The sequence below is a fragment of the Pristis pectinata genome, chromosome 3, assembly GCF_009764475.1.
Source record: "Pristis pectinata isolate sPriPec2 chromosome 3, sPriPec2.1.pri, whole genome shotgun sequence".
NCBI classification, from domain to species: domain Eukaryota; kingdom Metazoa; phylum Chordata; class Chondrichthyes; order Rhinopristiformes; family Pristidae; genus Pristis; species Pristis pectinata.
The window spans coordinates 76,721,984-76,736,888 of NC_067407.1; the positions used below are offsets into that span (position 1 = coordinate 76,721,984).

General features: G+C 45.1%; 1 protein-coding gene across 5 annotated transcripts in view; it reads right to left on the reverse strand.

Annotated features, from left to right (window-relative positions):
- Positions 1-690: 690 nt before the first annotated feature.
- The window catches only part of LOC127568174 (retinol dehydrogenase 13-like), a 52,897-nt gene continuing 38,682 nt past the window's right edge, over positions 691-14,905 (reverse strand). For all 5 annotated transcript variants that reach the window (XM_052011609.1, XM_052011613.1, XM_052011612.1 and 2 more), the window contains 3 exons: positions 8,269-8,481; positions 5,241-5,342; positions 691-2,674 (listed from right to left, as the gene is read on the reverse strand). In XM_052011609.1, coding sequence (XP_051867569.1) covers positions 2,448-2,674; positions 5,241-5,342; positions 8,269-8,481 — 542 coding nt within the window. In that variant the 3' untranslated portion in view covers positions 691-2,447. The remainder of the gene's footprint in view (positions 2,675-5,240; positions 5,343-8,268; positions 8,482-14,905) is intronic.

The following is a 14,905-nucleotide window of genomic DNA, read 5'->3' on the forward strand; positions in this document are numbered from 1 at the left end:
GGGGGGGGGGGCACATGAGTGGCATGTTGCTATGTTTGTTTTTCTTTAAAATGTTTACACTACCGAACATAACCATGAATGTAGAAGCTTTTTGCACTGTTTCTTCCTGTGTATATATTCTTTATTATGAATAAAGTTTATTTTTGAAGTCAATAAAAACTTTGCCTGGAGGTTCATATTGAACACATCTGCTGGGAAAACATGCACAAGATCCCCCACAAAAGGGAGAAACGGTCACCCCACAAATGCCATGCTAATCCTGATGGCACTTTCAGGTTGGCTGCTTCAGAAAGTAGAAAGACTCCAATACAAACGCAATGTGCCCACATGTGATGCTCTAATTGTCTGAATGTTCTGGTCATACATAGGATGTACTGGTATGGTGGACTGCACCCTGTTATCTCCTCCAGGTGGAGAGGTTCCTGAAGTGCGGCCCAGAGATCCATTAGGCAATGGTTGGCCCAGAATGTATTGAGTCCTGAGGGGAGAGAGAAGAAAGTAGGCTTTTCCTCATTAAGATGGTCACTACCACTACAGTTTAGCAACACTATGACCGCTCTGATCACTTTGCACTAAAATGGACTTTGTTTCTTTTTGTTCTAATTGTGATTTTTTTCTTGTAAAAATTGTGTATAATTTATGTCTAATTGATGTTTTTCTTGTGAATGCTGCTTATATGATGCTATGTGCCTGTGATGCTGCTGCAAGTAAGTTTTTCATTGCACCTGTGCATACATGTACTTGTGCATATGACAATAAACTCAACTTTGACTATCACTTCTAAACTTTTAATCTTTTCATGCAATTGTTTTTGTGACCTGATAACACGGGAACAGTAAATTATCTCACTCCATCTGTTGGTCAATGGTAGGTCTGCAGCTCAGTGCCAATCATGCACTTAAGCGATTATCCTATAGATGGCCACCACGACCAAAATTTCACTCAATTTAAATTCTTTTCTAGTTGTAAAATTGTTCAGTAGAATCTTTAAGCAGGAGACTCTGTTCCCATCCACGTTGAAAAAAAAACCAAAAAATGCAGCAGTTCCTGTTTTATTTCAGATTTGCAGTATTTTACTTTTGAATCCCGGTTGCATGTGTCATTTGGTTAGACACGATGCCTCCATAATGTAATAGCAAGTCACCATCTGGATCTGAATGGCCCCTTGAATGTGTGCTTGAAGGATATAATTTGTCTGTGGAATTGGATCATTGCAACAGTCATGCTCATCAAGGGAATGGGATTGGTGACTTAGAGAAGTTTTTGGTTGATTTTGCAGTCTATGGTTTGAATTTAAGCGCTCATATATTTTACATAAAGTTGATTGGAAACAAAATGTTAATACTGGTAGCTGGAACAATTTTTTTGCAAAACTGTCTCTTAATAGCTTGAAGAATCTGCATTTATACTGTGCCTTGCTATGTCATTTAAAGATCTTTAAAACTTCAGAGAAGCAATCAGAATTTGAAATCAAGAATTTAAACCTCTCCACTGGATGAATCACAGAAATGTAGCACCAATATGAAAACATGCTTTTGGAGTTGGAAAATCACTTTATGTTTCATTTGCAGCAGTCTAATTGGCCTGATCCCAGAACATACAAGATCATTCATACTTTATTTCATAAACAGAATACCTGGGCACTTTCACTTTTAATAAAAAAACATACAAAGATCAAAAAGTGAGACACCTGTTGGTAAAATTAGTAACTGTAACAACGTTTATGCTTAGAACGACAGCAGCTCACTTCAATGTTGGAAAAACATTGCAGCAATTTAAACTCAGTTTAGAGAACATTTCCTCATTTCTACTAACTTTCTTCATGTATAATCCTCTGAAGGAGTCGGAGGGCATGCATGTGACTTGCACCCAGTCTTCTACTGAAAGCTACCAAAAGCAACCAAGAGTGACTCATCCTTCAGTTACTTCCTTTCTATCAGGAAGCCACCAGTACTGTGGTTATCGTAACACTGGCAGAATTGGTTGTTCAAAACTTGGAGAACTCGGGAAGAACTCTTCAGTCCATCAATATGTTGGAGTAATATTTCATTTGAATTTCATTCTAATTTGGAGGGATATGGGCGGACAAATGGGATGAGCTTAGATGGGCATCTTGGTCTGCATGGATGAGTTGGATGGAAGGGCCCATTTCTGTACTGTATTACTCTCTATAACTCCAAAAAGGAATTGTGTAATTCATGGTAAATTGCACTTTATCTGGATAAATGCACAGATGGATAGGGAAATGGAGACAAGGTAAACAAAATGCTCCACAGTGAAATATTGTGAACATTTATAAGGTAATGAAAAGCAATAATAATTTAAAAAATTCACTAGCATATGATGCACAGTATATATAATCATGTATTGAAAGGTAATATACTCTTCATTTGCCTTGCTATCAATGGCATTTGAGTGTTCCGACAGTGTTTATATTAGTAGTGGAATTAATGAGGTGTTGTGGCTTCATTGGTTTCCAGCCCCACTAATCTGGCACTGGTTTCCCACAAGCGCCTGGCTGTCTCATCATCCACTGCCTGTGGGGCTGGATCCTTCTGTTTCATGGCATCAAAGTATTTTCCAGATATTCCTTCCAATTCTTCTGCCACACTTAAATACACGGAAGGTTGTGCTCCCAGCTTGGGGGATTTCACAAGAAGGAAAAATAAAGGCCCTGAAAGAGAACAAATATTATTGAACATCTACATTTACAGGTAAATCTTTACAATTTTAGCTCTAGTGCAATTGGTCAAGCATTTCCCTGCATGAGATACCGGTGGCGGGTCTAAGAAAACATCCACTGAGCTTCTAGAAGCAAAAAGAAACACAAAGCTGAACTTTCCAGAGAGATGTCAGCAGCTCCACGTGGAACTGACAGCATTTCTCTCACTACTTGTTAGCAAACGAACGTAGAAGTCCCAAACCTCCTCAGACCTGTGCACTGATGACTTCCCAATTGTGATCTAACACTGGAGCAGCAACAGAGTGCCAACTTCCTCCAATCCACCAGCAATTACACTGGGGAAATTTGCCGATTGAGTCTGTGCCTGGTTGGACCTGATGAAGGTTCAGCAGCTCCCTTATTTTCAATGGAACTGATGCAAGGGAGAAAGATGAGTTGATGAAGGAAAAGCAGTAGATGTAGTGTATATGGATTTCAGCAAGGCATTTGATAAGGTATCCTCTGCAAGGCTTATTGAGAAAGTAAGGAGACATGGGATCCAAGGGGACATTACTTTGTGGATCCAGAACTGGCTTGCCCACAGAAGGCAAAGAGTGGTTGTTGACAGGTTGTATTCTGCATGGAGTTCGGTGACCAGTGGTGTGCCTCAGGGATCTGTTCTGGGACCCTTACTCTTCGTGATTTTTATAAATAACCTGGATGAGGAAGTGGAGGGATGGGTTAGTAAGTTTGCTGATGACACAAAGGTTGGAAGTGTTGTGGATAGTGTGGAGGGCTGTCAGAGGTTACAGCGGGACATAGATAGGATGCAAAACTGGGCTGAGAAGTGGCAGACGGAGTTCAACTCAGATAAATGTGAAGTGGTTCATTTTGGTAGGGTTAAATATGATGGCAGAATATAGTATTAATGTTAAGACTCTTGGCAGTGTGGAGGATCAGAGGGATCTTGGGGTCAGAGTCCATAGTAGGCTCAAAGCAGCTGCACAGGTTGACTCTGTGGTGAAGGTGGCATACGGTGTATTGTCCTTCACCAATCGTGGAATTGAATTTAGGAGCCAAGAGGTATTGTTGCAGCTATATAGGACCCTGGTCAGACCCCACTGTGCTCAGTTCTGGTCACCTCACTACAGGAAGGATGTGGAAGCCATAGAAAGGGTGCAGGAGAGATTTACAAGGATGTTGCCTGGATTGAGGAGCATGCCTTAAGACAACAGGTTGAGTGAGCTCGGCTTTTTCTCCTTGGAGTGACGGAGGATGAGAGGTGACCTAATAGAGGTGTATAAGATGATAAGAGGCATTGATTGTGTGGATAGTCAGAGGCTTTTTCCCAGGGCTGAAATGGTTGCCACAAGAGAACACAGGTTTAAGGTGCTGGGGAGCAGGTACACAGATGTCAGGGGTAAGGTTTTACTCAGAGAGTGGTGAGTGCGTGGAATGGCAATGGTGGTGGAGGCGGATACAATAGGGTCTTTTAAGAGACTTTTTGATAGGTACATGGAGCTTAGAAAAATAGAGGGCTATGGGTAAGCCTAGTCATTTCTAAGGTAGGGACATGTTCGGCACAACTTCGTGAGCCGAAGGGCCTGTATTGTGCTGTAGGTTTTCTATGTTTCTATGTTTCAAGCAATTTATATTTTCTCGGATTAATTGAGTCAATGTATTTATCTTCTTTTCTTTACAAAAATGTCTCAGTCTTACAGTGCATTGGCTTCAGCTCACTTTACTTGCAGTTACATGGCGTTCCACACACCATGCCAGGAAGGATGTGGAGGCTTTGGAGAGGGTGCAGAGGAGGTTCACCAGGATACTGCCTGGATTAGACAGCACTAGCTATAAGGAGAGGTTGGACAGACTTGGATTGTTTTCTCTGGAGCACTGGAGGCTGAAGAGAGACCTGAAAGAAGTTTACAAAATTATGAGAGGCATAGATAAGGTAGACAGTCAGAGTCTCTTTCCCAGGGTAGAAATCTCAAATACGAGCAGGCATAGCTTTAAAGTGACAGGGGAAAAATTAAGGAAGATGTGTGGGGCAATTTTTTTATTAAATTATGCAGAGAGTGTGGGAATATGCTGCCAGGCGTGGTGGTGAAAGCAGATATGATAGTGGTGTTTAAGAGGCATTTAGACAGACAAATGAACATGAAAGAGAAGGAGAGATACAGCAGATAGGATTACTTTAATTTGGCATCATGATCAGCATAGACATGGTGGGCCGAAGGGCCTGTCTTGTGCTGTGCTGTTCTATATTCTGTGCTGTTCTATATTCTATGCTCAGTTGATTGAGTGGCTCCTGGGAGATCAGTCTTTCCCCTGCCAGCTATGTATCCACACCCTGGGAGAACCACTCTTGATGCAGTCTCTCCCCTGCCTGCCACTACTATGCTGCTCTGCAGATCCTTCCAATAAAGCTCACAAGAAAACATTTACCAGAGGCTGTGGAATATCTCACATATTAGTGTTCAGGTAAGCTGTGTTCAATAACAACCCATTTTTCAAACTGTTTATCAGGAAAGACACTTACTTATAAGGTGAGACAAGAGCAGTTGACCTCACTTACCCAGTACTGTGCTAGAGAAGCTTGATTTGTGCATTCCTGTGTGTCTGCCGAGCTCTGTGTTAGTTACGCCTGGGTGCACAGCATTGACGGTTACCCCAGTTCCTTGATTTAAAGAAAAGGTCATTCATGAAATTAAATTTAGAGTATCAAAAGTGAAATGACCTTGTCAAGTAATTGTTAAGTAATTTAGTGAACAGCTGGGATATCTGCATGGTGATCTGTTCAGAAGGCATTATGGTTATGTTGAGGCTCACACGAGTCACATGTTCTCTTCTTCAGCAGTGCCTCAAGATTGAGGATGACTTGCTTCCACTGATTCGGTGGGTTATAAGGTAGCCGAAGAGACCAATGTGGGAGCCGCAGACTCTTCCATGGGCAGAAGGTGCCTGATGTGGTGGGCAGGTGGGTAGTTTGTGAGGTGGTGCACTGCTTCTGCTATTTTTGCAGCGCATCTGTGTGCTCCTAATGCATGGACTCCAAGTTCTCAATAGCATCTTCAATGGTCCTTCACTCTGAGCATTCATGGGCCAGAGATTCCCAGAAGTCGGAGGGAATATTGCACATTTCCCCCAAGGAAGCTCTGAGCACATCCTTGAACCTTTTCCTCTGTCTGCCTGGTAATCTCTTGTCATGACAGAGCTCGAAATGGAGCGTTCTGGGAGCTTTGGTTGGGCAGACAAGTGACATAGCCTGCCCAACACATCTGGCCAAGTATAAGTAGGACCTCAACACTAGTCCTGGAAGAGGACACCTGACATTGGTTTGCTTATCACAGTAGTGTAGCGGTTAGCATAACACTTTACAGCGTCAGTGACCCGGGTTCAAATCCGGCCACTGTCTGCAAGGAGTTTGTACGTTCTCCCTGCATCGGCGTGGGTTTCCTCTGGGTGCTCCAGTTTCCTCCTACATTCCAAAGATGTACAGGTTAGGAAGTTGTGGGCATGTTATGTTGGCACTGGAAGCGTGGCGACACTTGCGGCTGCCCCCAGAACACTATGCAAAAAGGTGTATTTCACTGTACATGTGACTAATAACCTTGCAGTGTATTTAGAGGATTTTGCTGGGACAGTGTTGATGGTTCAAAGCCTCAAGGTGCCTGCAATAGACAGTCCAGTTCTCAGAAGCAGATGGGAAGATAGAGATCACTGCTATTTCCCCAGGACATGCAGATTAATTATCCCTATTGCAAAGGATTGACAGACTGGTATCATTCCAGGTGATATAGTATAGTGTAACACCCACTTACTAACTGAGACCTTTTGGGAATAGCCAGAATATTCATCCAGACTTTATTTGGTGTAAGAAAATGCTGGTCAGTACCACAAAGGCATTTATTTGTTATAATGTTATGGAATCTCTCCTCCGCTTTTATCATTCCCATCTCTTTTCAAATTCCTCCTTGTCTCTGCTCTCCAGTTCTATTTCTTCTTACTTTATTATTTTTCCTATTTTTATTATTGCCTTTGTTATTTCTCAACAGCTTGTTTTTGCAAATTGATGTTTGCAAAGAGGTGCATCAGAAGAGAGGCAAGAGCATCAGGTAGTTGGGTTAATTCAATAACACCTATGCGTGGTGGAACACATCACTCAACACACTGCTAAATGCCAAGGGATGAGCCTTCAAGAAGTTACAGTCTGCTGTAAGTCCCAGACATACTCTGACTTTGGTCCTGTGTGAGCCTCTTGCTTCAAACTGAAACCACCAACCTTCAAAAGAAATCCTCTCTCCCATTCCCAGCACAGAGTCATAGGTGAATGGTGTGTGGTACTAAAGAGAAACGTTCACCTCTCTCAGCATATTGGCCCCCTCCAACTGGAACTTGAGTATCATATGTTACTAAGCACATACTGACAGGTAGAGCAGTATTGGTGGGATTGTAGATTGAGTCAAGGCAGTGCCTCGCTGCTGAAAAAGCCAATAACCCCCACTACCTGATCACTGCTTCTCCAGGCAGATGTGAACATTTTTCTTCAATCTCAGTTTTTTCACCATTGGCATTGTGGACAGTGGTTCAGATATTTTTTAATGAGGAGCTTCCAGGGGTCCTAAATTCAGGTTGAACATGCTGCTCAACCTAATTCATTATTCATTTGAATAGAGATGGTGTATTTGAGTTAAACAGATCATTCCTCAAAGGTGAACATGTTAGTTCCACTTCTTACAAGCTGGGAAGAACATTCTTCATTAACATGGACTGTTAGGTGGAGGACAGTTCAAGTTTCAAGTTAGATATGCCTGCAAGGATGCAGTGGTCTGTGCCGTTAGGGATTTGTTTTATATTTCAAAATATACTTCATTCACAAAGTTTTCAGATGTATATACTGTGGAATATACATTTCAACATTTTACTCACAAGTTACGGTATTCAGTTGTCATGTAACCGTTGAGCAAATAGTTCATGGGGTTGTAATACAGATTGCATTGACCTAGTGGCAGGAGGGCACTAAACTATGGCCTTCCAAACTGGGCCTTTGCAATGACAGCACTAAGTTTCAGTGCACCCCTCAGCACATAGTCCTGGACCTTCCAGTGTGCCAGTTTTCAGCACTATCCACAAAGATGTTCAAATGTCACTCGGTCACAGATCAAAGGCTATGTACTAGCTTCAGGGACCTTTTAAGAGAGGTATAGACATTGATTGGCTTAAGCCTTCCATGACAGGTAGAGAGTGGTCTAATTATACCTCTTACAGAACAGTAGTGATGGTCATGTTCTCAATACATATTTAAATCTCTCTGCCAACAGTTGAAAACCTGACAAATTTAATTTACTAACTAGTGTGCTCAGTTTGAGATTACCTCTTCCTCTCCAGAGAAAAATAAAATTGCATATTTACTACTTTTATGTATTCAACATGTAACGTCATTTTATACTGCTAATTCATCTATCTAAAATAAACAATAATGCTTGCTTCCGTCAGATCTGTTGCTTAGAAAGAATTGAATTGAATAAGCTATTATATGTGCATTACGTGGCCGGACCTCATATATTTCAGGGGCTAACAAATTACAATTCAACCCATCTTACCATCAAGCCGTTTAGCCAGCTCCTTTGTAAATAGCACATTTGCAAGTTTACTTTGACAGTATGCTGCCTTTGTGTTATATTTTCTCTTCTCCCAGTTGAGATCATTGAAGTCAATTTCCCCCACAACATGAGCCAGTGAAGATACATTTATGATGCGACTGTTTCCAGAGTTCTTCAACTTGTCAAGCAGTAGGTTTGTCAACAGAAAATGACCTGTATAATAAAGGAAATCCATCATCATTAAATGTTATGAACAATGATTTCACAAATGAAGATCATTAATCTGCTTACAGGCTTCACTACCTGTTTCTTTGCCTTTTTCGAAAAAAAAATGTTTCCCCTAACTCTGGTACCTGGAACATTTTGTGTACACTGTTATCTTGCTTTATAAAAAGCTCTAATTTTGAAATGATCAAAACCATGGAACAGTGGCTCATTTGATTTTGGGACTAATAGTATTAGCTGGATACTTCTGAGCACCCTCACTCCTAATTGTTTTTGGAAAGATTTGAACAATTAAAACAAAAACAGCTGTCTAAGGTAAGGAAACATCCTTAAGTTAAAGACACTCTTTTTGCATGAAGTTAAGAACTGAAGTGCAAGAACTCAACCTTAGCACCAAGTTAGAAAGCACTTTACCAGCAACCTCAGAACAGGTCAGGGACATGCCTTTGACAAACAAGATATTCCTTGCAATTTTTCCATCAGTTTTTGTGTCCATTCACCCTGTTGCTAGGATCCACATGCATGTTGGTTGGCAACCATCTCACAGCTAGCAGTAAAAGAAAGCACCTCTAGCAAGAGTGCAACAGAACTCCACACAATAAGAATGTAGATAAGACATTGGGACCGAGGCTGGAGCTATGGAAAGTCCCTGATGATTTTGTAATTAAACACACCATATGTTATAACATTAAGTTATATGAACCAGAAAGCTCCAAGTTCAACCCCTGATCTATGTTATCTAATCCCAGCCAAAACAGCACAATGGTCCAAATACTGAACCAGGGTAACTGGACTGGAGTAGAGGGATAAACACACCTACAGATGCCATACTGCATTTCTGATCATGGCCCCTTTTTTTTTGAAAAGCACTTTGTTGCAGGTTAGGGAGCTCAAGGCAGTTGGCTTTTCCTCAGCCCTGGTCTCAGTCTCTGCTGGGGCCACTGCACTGGTAGGGGGTATGTCGGCATTCCCCTGGGGTTTGTTGGTACCAGCTCTCCCTCTTATTGCCTCTGCATAGGTACAGGCACGTTTTGGGCAGTTCTTACAGATGACTGCACTGCATTGGGCTGCCACATGTCCAGACTTGTTGCAGTTACGGCGCAGTCTGGGTTGTCCTGCATATACACCGTGTAACCATGGTTCCCTCCGATGGCAAACACTGAGGGAGAGTGGATGATGGCACCATTAGCATCCACCCTTAGCTTGACCTTCACCTGGCGCTTGCTGGTCCAGATCCCAAACAGGTCTTTGATATCCATGCAGCTTCCTGCTCCCTCGATGTAGCATCTTCTGCCATCCCGCCAGGTACTTGAAGGTAACGTCAAAGTACCCGTTACCTGGGAAATCCTGGAGGCAGTAGATGTCCTTCACCTCAAACTTGCAGCACTCCAGGAGAACCCTCTTGATGAAGAGGTCCCTGGTGAAGGGATTTCCCTCAGTGAGGTCCCTCATCGTGACCCTGACAGTGTTTTGGATCCAGTGTGCTCCTCCTGAGGCACTCGTCACTGCCGCCATCCTGATGAAGCTGAATGGTTATAGCACGTAATTTGCTGGAAAGGGGTGTTAGATTTGTTTCCCAATCAGCATTAGGATTCACCCCTACATCAGCAGGTTAAGCTCTCATCAGGCAGCCATTTGATCATGAAGAGTCACCGTGGTTTTCCTTCTTCTTCAATGTCAATGTTCGGGTTCACCCGCAAATCTATCTCTGTGATTACCGCCCTGGAACCTTGGCCCTCCTGATCATCGATGATCACTGCGGGATAGGGACACTATTCATCATGACAAGCAGACATTTCCAAACACCAGCCACAAAACCCTAGGCCCTTTCCCAAGAGGAGAAGTTAATGGAAGAGGGGAGGGCAGAGGGATAAGAAGGCGAATGGCAGGTGGTGAAAAGAAAAAAGTCCCAGAACAGACCAACAGAGAGACAACGGGCTGCAGAGAGTAAAGGTAATGGGAAGAAAAGGGCGATATAACACACAGATGCCAGCAACCTCTCCTCGTCAGAGGATGAAGCCAACATGCAAAACCGTCGATGCAAGCAGAGGAAGTGCCAAAATGGAGGGGAAAGGAGGAGGAGAGGCCACAGACTAATAGAGGTGAGGAAGAAATTCAGCCTGCTACCCCCCAATGCCGGGAGACTGAGGGCAACACAGAGGCCACCAGTGCACCCCAGCTCTGGGAGACCAGGAGCAGCACAGAAACTGCCCACCCCCAGCTCCAGGAGCAGCATGATGTCTGGTGCACTCCAGCTCCGAGAGGTGGGGGGTACAGAACAAACAGAGCCAGAGGGCAGAACAGAGACTAATCTCCCCCCAGTGACACCACCAGCATCGCCACACCCTGGGGAGGACCATTCCCAGTACCTGAGCCCAAAAAAAGTGCTGCAGTTCCCTTTCCTAGCCTCTTTTTTTTCTACCTTCTTTTCCCATCACTCTCCTTATGTTTGACCCATCCCCCAGTGGATCTGCTCTCCCCTCCTCCTCCACCCCTGCCTATCACTATCTCTTACCTGCATCTACATATCACCACAGTGTGCCCACCCTGCCTCCCCTCTTTTGTCCACCTATCACTGCTCTGCTTTTCCCTCCTATATATTGGGATCCCCCTTTCCTATCTTCAGTCCTGAAGAAGGGCCCTGACCCGAAACATTGACCGCCTGCTCTTCTCCACGGATGCTGCCTGGCCTGCTGAGTTCCTCCAGCATCCTAGTGTTTTTCATCTATATTCCAGCATCTGCAGTCCTTTGTTTCTCTAGTTCACCAAGGCTGTTGGCATGTGAGCTCAGGCTGATTGACAACACACAGTATTTGTGATCCCTGAACTCAAACAACTGTAGAGATAAAACTGGCATCTCTAAACATGCGCAGGGTGAAGAGCACTGTGCAATGTGTGAACAGCTTGCAATACCTTGCCAAGGTCAAGGCTGATGTAACCTTTTTACAGGAGTGTGGGCTGCCTCACCTCCGTAACTATTGGAGGTGGCTGCGATGGTGGCCCCAGGGATTGTCTGTATGATCGGGGGGGGGGCGCGGGGTGGAATGATAGTCATGCATCCGGCCTGGGGATTCTGCTGTGGGGAAGTAACTTCTCTATCACTGAAGTCAAAGAGGTGGTGGGGCCACTCCTTGTGGCTGATGGAAACGGTTAAAGGTGCAAAGTTGTGCGGCACCTTCAGGACCCCTGCAGGTGGAGCACAGCCACAATACACTTGGCTTGGAATGGACAGCTCAGTACGGTCACAGTCAGATTCACCGACATCATGCCAGTGTTCTTCTCCAACCGCTGCCTCCTTCGTGCCTCCTGTCACCTGCAGGAGGACCTGAAGGCAGGCAGGGGGATGTGGAAGTTGAATGTCAAGCTGCTGACTCCAGAGAACATCAAGGAACTAAAGAGGAAGTACTCAGGTTGGAGAACTGGGAAGCCCCTGTGACTCCCCAATTCACTGGTGGGAAGGAACCAAGGAGAACATCAACAGGTTCTTCATCCTCAAACGTGTTCAGAACGCAAGACAGAGTTAGAGGGAACTGGGCCAACTCCAGACAGACTTCCAGCAACTTCTCCTTCTGCAGTTGAGGGGGTGGATGTGAGAGAGGAACTCCAAGAGGTGAAGAGCCAGCAAGCTGTGCCCTTTGCCTCTGAATCACAAGATCACACAAGATCACAAGACAAAGGAGCAGAAGTAGACCATTTGGCCCATCGAGTCTGCTCCATGAGCTAAACTAATACTATTCCTATCTAGCCCCAATTTCTGGCCTTATCCCCATATCCCTTGACACCTTGACTAATTAGATACCTATCAATCTCCTCCTTAAACACCCCCAATGATTGGGTCTCCACAGCTGTACGTGGCAAAGAATTCCATAATTTCACTACCCTCTGGCTAAAGAAATTTCTCCTCATTTCTGTTTTAAACCAGTACCCTCTAATTCTAAGATTGTGCCCTCTAGTCCTGGACTCACCCACCAGGGGAAACAGCTTAACCACATCTACTCTGTCCACTCCTTTCAACATTCTAAATGTTTCTATGAGGTCCCCTCTCATTCTTCTGTACTCTAATGAATACAGTCCAAGAGCTGACAAACGCTCATCATAAGTAAGCCCTTTCATTCCAGGTAAGCCCTTTCATTCAATCCTTGAAGATCATCTTCAGATCCAGGGTCCAATTTGTGGAAAAGGGTGAGATGTGCTCATTTCTTCTTCCAAGAGGTTCACAGGGGGAGCTCTGTGATCTACAGCCTTAAGGAAGATCCTCACAGACGGACATACTGAGGATCTGCAGATCATTTTATGCCGGTCTGTATGACAGTAAGACCACAGACAGCATAGCCTCCCAAAATTTCCTGTCCTCTATCATGGAGGTGCTAGACGAGAGCAAGCGGAAAAGCCTGGATCAGCCATTGTCCCTGGAGGAGATGACTGGCTCCATCCATTCCCTTGGCACGAGTAAAACTCATGACGGCTTACCGGCTGAGTTGTACCTGTCTCTGTGGGACTGGATGGGCCCGGACCTGCTGGAAGTGTACAATGCTATGCTTCTGGCTGGCAGGATGTCAGACTCCATGAGGAAAGGCATCATCACCCTCATCAACAAGCAGAAAGGAGAGAAGGAGGACATTAGGAATTGGAGACCCATTTCACTATAGAATGTGGACTATAAGATCCTGCCCAAGGCCATCGCCAACCGGGTCAAGTCTGCTTTGGGACAGATGATCCACCCGGACCAAACCTGTGCTGTACTTGGCAGGAAAATCTCTGACAGCCTTCTGTTACTCAGAGATACCATTGCCTACGTGCAGGACAGAAGGGTGGATGCCTGCCTGGTCAGCTTGGACCAGGAGAAAGCCTTCAACAGGACATCCCACACATACAGGATGGATGTGCTCTCCAAAATAGGTTTTGGGGAGGGAAATCAGAAATTGGATCCAGCTGCTCCACACAGATATCTGTAGTGCAGGTCAGATCAATGGGCAGGAGACAGATAGTTTCCCCGTCAAGTCTGGGGTCAGGCAGGGTTGTCCACTCTCCCCTGTCTTGTTTGTGTGCTACATAGAACCCTTTGCCGAATCCCTCAGAAAGGACGAGAGCATAAGAGGGGTGACGTTGTCAGGTAGTGGAGGCACACAAGTCAAAACCTCACTGTACATGGACGATGTTGCCGTCTTCTGCTCGGACTCACGGTCAGTTTGCAGATTGTTTAGTATCTGTGACCAGTTGGAGTTGGCATCGGGGGCCAGAGTTAACACAGGAAGAGTGAGGCCATGCTCTTCGGTAACCGGCCTGACTGATCCAACATCCCCTTCACCATCAGGTCTGACTACCTGAAGGTGCTGGGGATCTGGTTTGGAAGGGCTGAGGTGCATAACAAGTATTGGCTGGAGTGGACTGGGAAATTAAAACAAAAATTGGGTTTGAGGAAATGGCGTTCTCTGTCAATAACTGGGAAGAATTTGGTCATCAGGTGCTACGTACTCTAAGGGCTGCTGTACTTGGCGCAGGCATGGCCTGTTCCTTGCTGGTCTGCCTCGGTAATCACCCGGGACATCTTCCAGTTTATCTGGGGGTCCAAGATGGAGCGAGTCCGATGTATCACACTACACAAGTCCCCTGAGAATGGGGGCAAAATTGTACCCAACGTTGCCCTCATCCTCATGACCACTTTCGTGTATGGCTGTATCAGCTGGTGTGTGGACCCAAAGCACGTGGGCACCAAGTGTCACTACATGCTGAGGTCCTACCTGTCCCTGGTGTTGCGGAGGATTGCCTGGCCCCTCTATCGCGCAACATTTAAGTCAGCTGGAGGTTACAGCACTACCTGTCCTTTGTGGGAGAGTTCTTCCAAGCAAACACCCATGACCACAAGTCCATCAAACAGTGGTCAGCGCAGAATGCACTGCAGACACTGCGGGACAGGGACACTATGGATTCTGTGGGTTTGTTCCCGGAGCAAACAGTCTAAACCATATGGCAGAATGCCTCATCACCAGATCTGACCAACAAGTACAAAGACCTTGCTTGGCTGACGGTGAGAGGTGCCCTGCCAGTCAGAGCTTTCCTCTATAGACGACATATCACCCCTAATATACATTGTCTTTGGGACAGCTGCAGTGGGAAAGAAACGGTCACCCACCTCTTTGTAGACTGTGGATTTCCAAAGAGGGTGTGGAGGTGGATGCAAGGGTCTGTGTCTCGGTTCATCCCCAGCAGCTGCGTAACAGAGGACTCTCTGATCTATGGGCTGTTCCCAGGGAAACACACCGAGACAGACATCAAGTGTAACGCTATTACAGCGCCAGCGACCCGGGTTCAATTCTGGCCACTGTCTGGAAGGAGTTTGTATGTTCTTCCCGTGTCTGCGTGGGTTTACTCCAGGTGCTCCGGTTTCCTCCCACATTCCAAAGACGTACAG